Source organism: Danio rerio, chromosome 8 (genome assembly GCF_049306965.1).
Source record: "Danio rerio strain Tuebingen ecotype United States chromosome 8, GRCz12tu, whole genome shotgun sequence".
NCBI lineage: Eukaryota > Metazoa > Chordata > Actinopteri > Cypriniformes > Danionidae > Danio > Danio rerio.
Window position 1 is genome coordinate 25,999,992 of NC_133183.1, and position 14,314 is coordinate 26,014,305.

The window sequence follows — 14,314 nt, forward strand, 5'->3', positions numbered from 1 at the left end:
AAACGATGTACAGTTCTGCCCACATCTGATACTGAAGACATTGGGTAATCTTGGATTTCATCTATAATATCGTAACTTGTGTTCTGAAGATGAATGAATGTCTCGAAGGAGTAGAATTTTCACTTTTGGTTGAATTAACCCTTTATGTGACTTTGAATGTGACAGATAATTAGTTAATTCTTACCGGTGCTTAAATGAATAAGATAATAATCCGTATTTGACAGATTCTCAAGCCCAGTGTCCTCCCCTTGTTGAGAGAGAGGTTTGACTTCAGGGTTTAGCCTGGCCCTGCAAAACCTCCCTGCCCCTGTTTCTCTTTATCTGTAGTAGGACAAGGATATGGAGTTGGGGTGGTGGAGGGATACTGGAAAATTGGAGAGATTCCAGAGGGAGGATGTGTTTGATTTATTTATAGGCATTCTCTTTTCCACTGATTGCATAATAGTGTGATTTCTAATGCTGGACTGGATGTGTCAATCAAACCGAGAAACTGCTGATTAGTTGGAATTTGTATTCACAGGCATTTCTAGTTTTTATAGAGAACAAAGAAAATGTCCAAGTAGAGGCAGTTCTGCAGACAAAATCAACTTCTTGATGCAAGATTTCAGAGGAGTATGGCCAGACTGGTTTATGACAGTAGGAAGGCAACTCTGACAAATAAGCACTCATTATAACATATTACTTTGAACCAGATGAGCTACAGAAGCAGGAGACTACCCCTTAAACCCCCAAAAGCCCTCACCACATCCTACTGTTGCTGTTCATTTTCATCCCTTTGACCCCACAAGTTTGATAAACCACCATGTCACAAATCTGGATTCTTGAACATGATAATGACTATGTTTACATGAAGATTAGTAATGGAATTATTTGCCATAATCTGAATAAGAAAATAGTATGATAAAGGTGTTTACATGAGTTGCATTTTGAATGTTCCTTTCATGATCCCGTTTTACATGTTATCTCATAATTCGATTAACGTAATTATGTCACCATGCTATCCACACTTCCTCTTGAGTTTCGTGTAATTTTGGCTGTTTCATTTTGAATTTGTTGACTTCAACTGCAGTTAGGCACTGTCACTTTCATTCAGGAACATTTCAAGCATGCCCCTGTGACAAATAGGATATTGGATTCGAGTATGAACTGCTGGAAGAGTGTTGTTTTATGGAATTTACCATATATATGAATATTGCATGCCATATGAAAAAAAAACTCTGCATTTCATGATGCAGGTGTCTGTGATCCTTCACTGACTCAATGGGTGCAGAGAATAGTATGAAACAGCCATGTGTGTAGACTTTCCTGTCGCAAAATGTGGCGACATGACGGTAATAGTATTAAATAAAAAATGTTTACATGTCTGTACTGCACTTCAATAATGCAACTTAAAATCAGCATACTCCACGTCTTAATTCCATTTTTTTAGTTCAATTATGACCTTAATCGGATTAAATTAATCAAATCACTGTTTTGGTAGACTCTTAAACAGAGTAGTGTCTTAATCGTTTTAAAATTGAATTATTGGTGTCCATATAAACAAACTTAACGAGTTCACTACACTTCAATGCCTACCATAGCCACTAGATCTCAGTTGAACACCCCTTTTTAGTGGCAGTATAAACACAATTTTAATGTCAGTATAGACTTTCCTCTGAGAAGATTTTAGCACCTTTGTGGTATCTATGCTACAAAGATTAAGACCGTTCTGAAGGCAAATAATGTCCATTCCAGTTCTAGCATGGTGCACCTAATAAATTGGCCAGTGAGTGTACTGAAAATGTGGATGAGATTTAGAACATTAAACTGCTCTGCCACCTTGTGGAGTGCCTAAAACAGTGCTTCACTTTTCGCTCAGCCTTACAAGAAAGTGACAGTTCCCCTAAAACATTCAATCATTTACTCTTTTACTTTTCAGATAGCATAAAAGCAGTCAATGCATCTCGGGTGCTAGGTGCTCAGGTGCTTTAAGGAAGACACTGAACACGATTACTATTCTGCCACAATGATATGTTGAGATACATTTAATGTGTGGAGCAATGAGAACACACTGCACAGCAGCTTGTGGGCATCATCAGTTTGGTTGATTTGAAGGGTGGAGAGCTGAATCAGGGATGCCTCCTACACATGTTGAGAATCACTGCCCTAAAGAAATTATTAAGAAATTAGAGAGCTGATTCATCAAAGTATTGCGTAAGGGCATTTTTTCCATTAACGTTTAGTGCCGTGAGCAAGCTAATATACTCAAATAGACAGGCTATCTTTATGATATAAAGAGAATATGCCAAAGAGGTTGGTGCTAATTTAAAAATGCCACCAAAAGTTATTACTTTAATAATGCTTAAATGATGAGGTCATTACTTTTTACAGCTTCCACTTGTTTTCATCCCATACCTGTTTGTTTTAGTGTGCATAACATTTCTCAAATTAAATAATGGATGTTTAGTTAATATTAAGCACACAAACCTGCATTTTTTATAGTGAAGAGAATGGATTTTCTATGTTTCAAGATTCAGAATTGTTTAATAACAAAACAAAAAAAAATGGTGTAGGATAGAAATTCATTTATTTGATGTGTTTTATTCTTATAACAGGAACTTGAATTGTAAAGGACATTTTTTTCATTTATGTTATTAGGAAAAAACCATATATATATAAGAAAAAGTGGGTTTAATGTAAAGAAAATATTTCAATCTTTTCAAACAATCACAAAAAAAGCACTTAAAACATGTAATTCTCTGAAAACATTTAAATTCATGTAAATGTCAATTTTTTTTATATTTTCTTTGTCAGAAAACTTTTTAAAGGAGTTTGCATGTTCTCCCTGCAAAGCGTGGGTTTCCTCCACAGTCCAAAAACATACAGTACAGGTAAATTGGGTAAGCTAAATTGTCCGTAGTGTATGAGTGTGGGTGTGGATGTTTCCCAGAGATGGGTTGTGGCTGGAAGGGCATTTGCTGCGTAAAAGCTTGCTGCATAAATTGGCGGTATATTCTGCTGTGGAGACCCCGGATTAATAAAGGGACTAAGCTGACAAGAAAATGAATGAATGAAAACTTTTTGAGTATGTAATACCTCTTGTTCATGTGGCATTGAATTAATAAAGTAACCTCAGCAGATATTCTGACTGGATGTATTTAGTCTAATTGTATTCAGTTGTGGGTTCACTTTTGAGCCACTCCAGCCAACAGCAGAATGGTAACTACCCTGCAAGCTGGGGATAAAGTAAGTAAGGCCCAATCTGATCGGTCAAATTTAGATAACCAATGCTTAAATGTAATTTATCACAAATGTTTGCCTATAGTGCATATACAATTATTGCAATAATCATTTTGCAACATATTATGCAGCAAGACTTCATACTACCATGATATTAAGGTTTGAATTGCTTTAGCTCAATGGTCTCAAACTCAATTTTGAGGTTGGCAGCTCCAACCACCTCCAACTCACACCTGCTTAGTAGTCTCTACTAGTCTTGAACACCTTGATTAGTTGGATCAGCTGTGTTTGATTAGACTTGTAGCAAAACTGTGCAGAGCTGCGGCCCTCTAGAAATTGAGTTTGAAACCTATGCTTCAGCTCAGTGTTTCTCAACCATGTTCGTGAAGGATCACCAACACTGCATGTTTTGGATGTCACCAATTGTCTGTCACACCCATTACAGGTCTTTTAGTCTCTGCTAATGAGCTGATGACCTGACTAAGGTGTGTTGGATTAAGGAGACATGGAAAATGTGCAGAGCTGGTGGTCCTCCAGGAACATGGTTGAGAAACACTGCTTTAGCTCATACATGAACTTGATTTTTGCACAAGTCCTGTAAGATATAATGAAGACAACTCCCATGATCCCACAATCACAGTGTCATCATTTGTTTGTTGAGAATACTTGCCCTCTAGTGGCAAAAATTACATATTTTATTTAAGTAAACTACATATTTAATAATAATAACTAATTATCATAACCAACAAGAAAAAAAAATCCTCTCAGCCTGAAAAACAAGAAACTATTTTAATGATATTTCTTCAACATCTGAAAACAAACATACCACAATACAGTGCTTAGTTTTGCTACATATGAATACAAAGGCATGCAAAACAAACATTAATATATGACAAACATTGTGAATAATAACATCAGCAAAATAATGTCTTCAACAGCTTTTGGCTAACAATGTGTAAAAGAATTAATGCTTGGCACAGAGCTAATGATTTGGAGACTTAACCACAATTCTGTTCACATTACAATACATGATAATCAACCATTCACATAAACCTAGCTGCAAAAGTGGTTATTAAAATCACCAAAAATGCTTCAATTAGACATGAGGCGCTTTATAGCAGCTTCAAGAGGATCACCCACGGGTTTAGGGAGATCGACGGGATTAAGGCGATAATTTTCACAAAGTCCCCTCAAGACCTGGCCTTCTTTGAGTTCCTCAGCAGGTATGGTGAAGTTCTCAAGGAGCCAGTGCTCAAACTGCTCACTCTCTAAAGTGATGGGGATAGCAGAGGTCACTGATTGTGGATTAGGTAGTGTGAGTGCAGCTGCAGTGGTAAGACTGGTCTGGTCATGCATACTGTCCATCGAAGAGCACATTTCTCCAGAATTGGTGCTGCCCATTTCAGGACTCTTTTCCTTGGATGATTTTGTTGGACTTTCATGATCACATTCGTATATAAGGCTTGGATCAGGCGATCCTATACCTTTACGTGTACTAACAGATTCATTGTCATCCATGGTGAGGCTGCTGGTGACCGTCACAACATCTTCAGATTCAATTCGGATGAGTTTCAAACGTTTGTTGCCCTGGTCATTATCTCTATGGTAGGAGTTGGTGCCCATGTCTAGAAGAATGCAATCAGAGTCAGAATTTCTGTCTGTAGTATCATGATCTATCTCAGTATCATTTGAATCCATGTCATCATGATTGGGTTGGCTTAATTTAGTCTCTGGAGAGTCAAACACCACTCCTCGCACCTCTGGTCGTGAGGTTCTCTGGATCATGCCATTTGTTGAGCTTCGAATATTTGAGTTGGTCATCATGTACTGCTTGACTGACTCTGGAATTACCACTGCTTTTGGCTTCTTGCGAGGGCTCAGGAGGGAAGAAAAATAAGGCAGGCAGTTGCCTACTATGGGCACCAGTGAAATAGGAGATAGGGCAGAGACAAAGTCCTCCAGTTCTTGGTAGGAAGAATGGTCCGAGTAAGGCACCACATAAACATTAGGGTGGCAGGAGACCATAGGGCGGCTGGTGGGCAATATAGCAATGGTAGACTGCAGTTTGTTCCATGCCATTAGGTTGGAAGCGCTGATCATAGACTGATTGACCACACGAATACGACCTGCACCAGAGTCTGTGGTGAAAACATCAGGGAGCTGCAGAACACGCAAGGTTTCCAGGCGCTCTCTGTCCACCTCAACCCATGTTTTAAACTCCATGGCAAGGTCAACCAGCAAGGACTCTTTACCCAGAGAGTAAAGACCTGATGACAGATAACATATTTAATGCAATTTCAAATATTTCAAAATTACTCAAAACTAAGAGTACATTTACAGTAGGGCTTAAATTGTACACTGCCAATTCAATAATATCCCAATACATGTGAGTATATATTGAGATGAGTATTGCAATTACAGTGGTTCCTCTTTTCTTACAAGAGTTACGTTCAAAAAATAACCTGCAATAAGCGAAATCCACGAAGTAGTCAGCTTTATTTTTTTTACAATTATTATAGATGTTTTAAGGCTATAAAACCTCTCACTACACACTTTATATACTTTTCTCAGACAGACATTACCATGTTAACTCTTCTCTCTTGTTTAAACACTCTTAAACTTTTGTAAAAAAGTCCAGTATTATAAAATAAAACCAAAGATCAAAACCTGCTGTCAGACGCAAAGTAAACAAACCGGCAGACACAAAATGTTCCTTCAAATCAATTTGCTTGCACATTTGGAGTAGTGGTCCTTCTCTATTGACATCTGTTTGACAGTTTTAGCCACAATATTATTAAATCAAAACACCGTCAATTTGCTAAGTGCGAATAATGTGCAAAAAGCCCCAACTCAAATTTCAGTACATCAACATACCGAAATAAGTCTGGTAAACTTCTTGCTCACACAAACTTTAAATAAGTTATGCTTTTTAAAAGTCCGAACAAAAACATAATATTTTGTTAGAGTTAAAAAAAAGTCTCACCAATGACTACAGCATATCCAGGATGATCCCTGATGATCTGTTTGATTTGTTGTGTGGCTTGTTGGCGAGAAGGTAAGGCTCGAGTCGGGTCACAGTTTGTGTTGTCCAAATACAGAACATCAATGTTAATGTGGTTTTGAAGACATGGCACACGGAGCATTGATGGGGTGTAACGGAAATCACCTGAGTTAAAACAGAATAAATTATCCGTTAAAATACAATCTCAATACTAAGAGCTGACAGACTTGTTGTACGATAACATTGTTTTTTTTTTTTTTTGAAGACTGTATGAATTTTGTTTTTCCAAACCTACCAGTGTAGAGTCTGGTGCCAAAGTATCCTTGAAAAAGGAACATAACTGCACCAGGACAGTGATTGGCATCTATTAGATTAACAGTCAGTCGTTCTTTTCCAAGGTCATCAAGCATTAGCATGTGATCTTGACCAATCTCCAGAGGACGAATCCATTTCTGTTTGATCTGAATAACAGAGCACAATTTGTAATTTTATACAGCTTGATCAGTCTAACAAACAAAACAATACTCAACATCCAGGGAATTTATCATTTTTCATTAACTTTTTTCTGGTCAAGTTTTCAACCTGCCAAGATGCCAAAGACCGCAGAATGGTTTTGTTATATTGAGTGAGTAAAAAGTGACATTAGAAATATGCTTTTTGCTGAACGATGTAGACTTACGATGTATCAAAGCCAAAGCACATACTCGCAGTATTTACTGAAGACTAAAAGTTTCATATTTTGACACACTGTTGATTTAGTATTAATGTATAAACCGGACGACAAAAAACAAACATCTACAGTTCAACTGTTTGCATATGACATTATATACATATTATTCCAAATCAGTTCTTAAACTTCATATATAATAATTTTGTTATTAGCTATATTTCCATCCAACTTTATGCGTATTTTGGACATGTGCATTAAAAAAAAACTGTTGGAAATGGAAACGGCAAGATGTGCAACAATTTTGAAAATGCGCATAAAGTATGAGCATAACTGAGTAGGATAAACTTTTCATCAGATAAAAAAGATGTGCATAAACTATGATGGAAACACTTTTACCGAACAAATTCCAGTGTGTGCATTAAATGTGATTTTGTTATAAGAGATCATGTGATGATAAAAATGTGTGTAAATGGACAAACCAGCTGGCTGAGCACACTAAAACATCTGAAATGTTGATTTGGTCATTCTAAAAAGGCATAACTATTTCAGTATTAGTGTTATTATATTAATAATGACCTCCAGAACTTTCATGAGAGTCTGTGCTTCATGCCTTCAAATGCCATCATGCGTTCATTGCGTGTAGGCGTTGTCTTCTAAGACGCTAGTCAATTGTTAAATAAGGAAAAGATTCAAGCAGCTTCTCCTACCGCAGCAAATTTCATTTTTCCAGTTTAGTTTTGCACATAATTTTATTTTGCATCTTTGGATGGAAACATAGCTATTGTTAATTACACATATTACTATTCCAACAAATATAGATTCTCTCCAAATAATAAACTATTCAACCTTTAAAACACTGGTATTGTGTTGTCTAAAAATGATTATAAACGTATATGAAAACATGGAATCTTTTGTTATTCTGACCAATTTTTATTTTCTGCAATAAATGACATTTTGGCTATAATTTTAGCAGATCTCCCATTAGTAGTTTGCATAAACAATTACAGTTCATTCAAACATATCTATACATTGTAAATCAAGAGAAATAGCTAATTTTCAAATGCTCTTTTTTTATTCATAGCTTCACACACACAAGGTGAAACAAACGGATAATAGAACTAAGATAAGTTAAGTGTACTAAATCTACATATTTTCAAAACTTAAAAAAAGCTGACAAAAAACACAAAGCTAATTTGATACCACTCAAATTTAAGCTGTTAAACAATTTGTCTTTCCAATATAAATTACTACTATATAAATACATATATTATTATTAAAGTGTAATATTAATAATTGCTATTAATAAATTCTATTCTTCTGTTTAGTCCCTAATTAATCAGGGGCCACAGTGGAATGAACCGCCTATTACTCTGGCATACTAATAAATTCTTGCATAAAATATTCAACTTAAAGCAGTTCTGAAAAATCAAACAATAAACTCTACTTTTCCTCAGTTTGCCTCGCTGGTGTGCAGTGATCTCACCTGCAGTTTGAGCCGGAGGAGTTTGGCGGTAAGAGGGGAGCAGTAGATGGGTCTGTGGCTCCAGGTGGATGACAGGCCACAGGTGTGATCCGAGTGCATGTGGGACAAGAAGAACAGGCGGACGTGAAGGCACTTGCGGAGCTGCCAACAGTCCACAGCTATAGGAGTGTCCGGTAAGACTTTCCCGTTCATTTTCTGCTGCTGGAGAGCTCAGACTTTACCCGCTACTCATTTCTAAAGAGACGTGATGACAGAAAAATGCGTTTCAGTTGATTTTGCTGGATTTGTTGATATTCGAAAGCGTCAATTGTCAAGCAGAACTGTCAGAAATGTAAACAAACAATATAATGTGCACTTGCGAGGGTTTATAACATAGCAAAATATCTTGACATCTTAAGCACACAGCGTTAGCAATAAACAAATGACACTGAATGTTTGAGCTTTACACAATGCCAGACAAAAAGGTAAATGTAACAGCATGCCTGTGAGTGTTCATCCGAGAGTGTTAGCAGGCCGGTTAGCTGGGCAGGTGATGAGGATGTGTTGTATTTGTGCAGATGAGCGCCATGCTAAACCCACACACTGGGCTTTCGACAATCGCGGTGTGTCAACAAATTCAAAAGATTTCAGCGCGCCTTTGTGAGGCACTTCTGAACGCTGCTATTTGGTAGTGCTGGTTTGTCCGCCAAAAACAATCCACGCCTCCGTGTTGCGCATGAGCCAGTGTGACGTCACTGCTGACGCGAACGCGCGGATGTCGGGTCTTTCTTGGTTTCTCTGCTCGTGCTGTGCATAAAAAATTACAATGATATATAATAATAATGAAATAAAATGCAAATGCTAGTTCTTTCCAGAATTATTAGCATATTAAATTAGATTGTTTTTTTTCTAGTACTTATCAACATACTAAAATTATTATATTATAATTGTCTATAATATTTTTTGTTCTTTCATTCTGTTCTTCTTGTACTGTGTGCTTTGAGAAACAGCAAATTATATTATTAACAATGAAACCTTCAAATAAAGCACTTTAGGGTTTGTTTACACTTGGTAGTTGTCGTTTGATTAAAATAAATTTGGTGTGACTCCTTTTAGTATGGTTCATTTGACTAAGTGTGAAAGCTTACTCTGAATCGGAGCAAACATGGACATTTAAGGGAACCATGATTGGTGAATTGGGCTCTGGATGTTTATTAAAACAAACTAGTGTTCTGTTCAGGAGTCACGACACAGCATTAGTCAAACAACACGGACCAAAGAGGGAAGATGCAAAGAATGTTTGGATGTTTTGAAAGATCTGTCACAGACACACAAATGTACAAGCTTTTTTGTTTTGTATTTTAGGTTTGGCCACTGTGAACACTGAGCGAATCTGATTGCACAAAAGTAGGATAAGGAATTAAACTGGGATTTTGAGGCTATCCTCGCTGAATTTAGCCTTGACTCAGTTGCATATAAGCAGGCTAAATTAAACTGAATGAAGTTACTATGGAGATTTATTCTTTACAGCTAGCCAGAACAGAATAACCACCAGGCTAAGATTCATCCTAGAGATTTTTATGTTAGTTTCATTGAAGAACAACAAATTAACGAGTTTATGGTCACTCCATTCTCTTGATTATTTACATAATACTATTAGACTGAAAAATAAGTATGTTTAATAGTCTAAGCTCTCTCTCTCTCTCTCTCTCTCTCTCTCTCTCTCTCTCATATATATATATATGAGAAGAGTTGAGTTCAGATGCAAAAACCTCTGAATGTCGTCTGAAATTTCCATATAAAATTTGTTATTTTCAGTTATTTCACTTTGAAGACCACAAAAAGAAGGTATTCTTTGCCATGAAAGTGAAATTATTAAACCTTTACACTGGAACCTGGTAAAAATGCTTATTTTAGAAGAAAATTTCAGACAGCATATAGAGGTTTTTGCATCTGAACACTTCATATAAATTTTTTGTATATAAGGTATTTATCATTTATAAGTTTTTGACATTTTCTAGTTTAGTTTTTTGCATATCTCGTTTGAACTTAGATGAAGATTAAATAAACTTGATGGAATAAACTAAACAGATATAATAAATCTACAATATTAGTTAAATGTTTGCAATAATCTTCACGTTAAATTTATTAGTAGCATGAATGTCCACTGGTCAAATTTAAGACAAAGTGAACAATTTCATTTGTTAGTACGTATCCTCATATGTTTTTGTTAACTCTCTGAATGAGAGTTCCCTGATTGGTGGGCGAGAGAGGCGTGTTTCAACTTGTTACCTGATTGGCTCACATCAGGTTTTATCCACACTTGCATCACTGATTCTGTGATCGATCTCGTGGTCTGTTAACAAATGCAGCGAATGTGCACTTATCTTGGCTTTCAACATCAGGCATAGACATAGCGGCTCATTCTCATCCTGAATCAGCAAATGTGCAACGGACTAAGCCAGGAGGAGCCAATTAAAGTAGATGAAGCCGCGCTTTTTCTGTTATCATGGCTTTCTTTATTTAACTTTTGTGCAATACCCATCTGGATTTTTTTTTTTGTTTGTTTGTTTCGAACAAAAAAACTCAAGAGAACCAAACACAGATGTGAACACACCCTTTGTGTGTGTAGAGAGACAGTTCATTTTAAGATAACTCCACATAAAATACATCTTTTTTCAAATGCATAATTGGCTTAACAACTTTCTCATATGCTTTACATAAAGGTCTTTGTTTAGGTCATCTGTTTAAATCTGGAAAAAGGCTTATTATTCCAAGTGGTACTCACTACAGAGTTTCATTTTTATATTTAGCGGCGCCCATAAGCTCCACTAGAGGTCAGTGTAACATCATTATATGGCGCAGACTAGAGCATTCTGACAGTTTTATCCTTTGTAGCACATCATCACAGCAAAGCTTGAAGAGTTCTTATCAGTCTGTGTGTAAGAGAGAGAGAGATCAGCAGCATACAGTGACTAAGCATACGGTTAAACACACACACTGTAAAAGTAGGGGAAACTATCTCTGAATGCTTGACCTTTTGAGACATTCCCACAAATTACAGATGAAAATTTCAAACAATGTGTAAACAAAAATGTCTCAAATCAGTTACAGTCATGTAAAAAGTCTATAATGCCAAAACAAATCAGGCAACCTATGAAAAGGGATGTTGCATAGGTAAGTTTTCAGGCCCATAGCCAACCTGGTGAAAGGGATGGTTCTTTTATTTTCAAAAAGTGAACCTTTTTGCAGTTATTTGCCGCGTTATATATTACATACTGCATTTTAGTGACATTTTAAGCACTATTTCTTTTAGCTGATTTGGCTTGTCGGATGGTCTTTATAATCAGACTTTTTGATGTACCTAATAATTCCTAAAGATTTACAATAAATACCTATGAAAATCTGTATAAAAATCTGTTAAAAGTTTGAAATTCAAAATTGTAGCCTTTTGTCATTTATTAGGCAAAATCAAACTGGCCAGCCGCTAGCACATTCAATTTTCCCCAGTCGGAATTTGGCTATTTTAATTAAAAAATGCTTAATAATTAGAATAAAAGTTACATGTAAAATGTTTTCTCTACTTAAAAACAATAGAGTGGCGAAAGATAACTTCTCTTACACCAGATTGTGTGTTTTCTTGAACAGCTTAGACTTAATAAAAATATTTGTTTCCATTAGCCAAAACTAATTAGCTAAAGTCACACCGAAGCCACAGCTAACAGAGGATTCCGCTTGGTCTTAAAGCCTTTTTCAATGGGTTATTTTTTTTCACTATTTATGATGGCACAGTAGTCAAAATAGGACAAATTAGCTCATGTATGGGACAAATTCTGGACCTTTGTCAGTGAGGGGGTGGGTCTTCCGGAAGACCCTGGCTACTGACCTGATGAAAATGATTTGTATTAATTATAAAAAGAGGTGCCGTATCAGATGGATCCATCGTGTTCCGACACAAATTAAGCCCTGACTTTACATGTTACTGCAGAGACATGTTCATATGTGGCTGTCAATCAATTCCGTGGGTGGGGAAGCCGCACTCCTACATCACCTTGCTGTCGGCGTCAAAATGGGACGGATTTGGATCCTTTTTTAATGTCAGGAAATTAAAAAAAGAGAGACTTATTGTCTTTATATCACTCCAACATTAGTGTGGACACGCTATACCTACACACAGTTCTGTTCAAACAGCTTACAAAAGATGATTTTCATCACAGGTGCACTTTTAAAACTTTGTATCAGTCTGAGTGTTTTTACAGTATTGAGCCTGAAACCAATACTAGTACATCCCTAATTTTATGTATATACTGTCTGCGCAATAACCGTGTGGACAATATACAATTGTGTGCAATTTTATACTGTTTTTATTCGTTAAAGTAACAAAAAGGCTTGATGATTAAAAATCTTGATGATACTTGAACATGTTTTTTTTCCTATAATATTCCATTGACATAAATTGTGTCAATTAATGATAATGATTAAAAATATCTCATGAATGACACTGCATGTTTTAACAGTAAATTTACTGTTAGCTTTCAGTGTGCATACAGTAATAGGGTAAATATTATGTCTACTTTAGATATTCAGCACAGAATAAAAACCGTGCCTCTCCAACCCTCACATGTGGTCCTCTGGGACCTGTGTTATTTCTTTGAAGAGTCTTCAGTGTTTTCTGGCTGCTCATAGTAGTCATAGAACAGGAATGGGGCCTTATTTGTTGATAGTTATTACTCAAGATATTCCTAAATAATTATTTTAAAAGGAGATATTTTCTTGTCTTGCATTATTAATTATGAAACAAACAAACAACTTAATAGCTAGAGTAAGTCAAACATGCTGACACTGAAGATGATAAATGATGATGAACTACAGTACTTCCTTCGATAGTAAACTGATATTTCCTGTTTTTGATGATGAAGCGCCTGCTTCTTCATTCAGAGTCATTTTATACTGCGTGTCTGTGAAGTAAAAACAAGAGGGCAGATTAAATTAGCCCATTGTTCCCATTTATTCTGAAATATTTCATTTAACAAATGATTGTAATTCCACAACTGTTCTTTTAACAATTATGAACATAATGTACTCGGACATACAGTGCATAACATGGCTATGTACAGATTAGATACATGTACACTTTTAATGTCAGTACAGACCTGCCATTACGTCCACATGTGAGATCAAAAACCCCACAGAAGTGTGACAAGTGAAGTGTGTAATTTCTGCACCACAGACGAAATGGCAATTCCTAAACGCTTCCTCATGTGCAAATAAAATGGTCAGGATGTCAGAGTCAAGCTGCTCAGGATGCTCAAACAAACAGAGCAATGTTTTATAACGCCTCAGAGCCACAGTGTTTATACTTTTATTGGCGGGGAATCAACCCAAAATGGCAACTGGAAAAAGAAAGAGCGTGTTATTCTTCCATTACATAAATTACACACTTCACCTTTAAAAGTAATGCTAAGCCAATAATTAAAACATTATGAAACACAATAGCATGAATGCTAAAAATCTGCCTATGTTTTATATAGTAGAACATTTTTTAAACATGAGGATATGAAAAACAGTGACTGAATTTTTGTTTTTGTGTATGATCACTCATGCCAATCCTTTATGCATACTCCTAATTATAATTCCGGAAAAATATATACTACTATAATACTGAATAGGTAATACACTATCAGTTTTGATCATTCATTAACCCTGAATATGCTCAGATAGTTGAGATTTAGTCTTGCGTACAGACTCTTCCGCTCCGGTCACCACAGAAAAAAGATAAATAGTCATTTTCATCAGCGCATCTTCATTTCCGCTAACAATTCCAGCTTTGTTAGGACATGCACTCAATCACAAACACACACTCACACACACTCATACATGACTTTGCTACGAGGCTAGAGAAATGTGAGCAAAATCTAACGTCAGCTGCCTACAATATATTTTTGTCCTTCACAATAACAGA

The 14,314-nt window shown here is 36.2% G+C and overlaps 2 protein-coding genes across 2 annotated transcripts in view; one reads left to right on the plus strand and one right to left on the minus strand.

The window, feature by feature from the left end:
• Positions 1-14,314, plus strand: part of mmp9 (matrix metallopeptidase 9) — a 200,239-nt gene that overhangs the window by 8,334 nt on the left and 177,591 nt on the right. Inside the window, exon 2 of the mRNA XM_073909284.1 lies at positions 8,345-8,546. The gene's annotated coding sequence lies outside the window, so the exon portion shown is untranslated. The remainder of the gene's footprint in view (positions 1-8,344; positions 8,547-14,314) is intronic.
• dclre1b (DNA cross-link repair 1B) lies at positions 3,984-9,017 on the minus strand. Its single transcript, NM_001077283.1, is given in 5 exon segments — positions 3,984-5,486; positions 6,203-6,385; positions 6,516-6,681; positions 8,374-8,607; positions 8,856-9,017. Coding segments are annotated over 4 exon segments (1,716 nt in total). The 5' UTR covers positions 8,566-8,607; positions 8,856-9,017; the 3' UTR covers positions 3,984-4,311.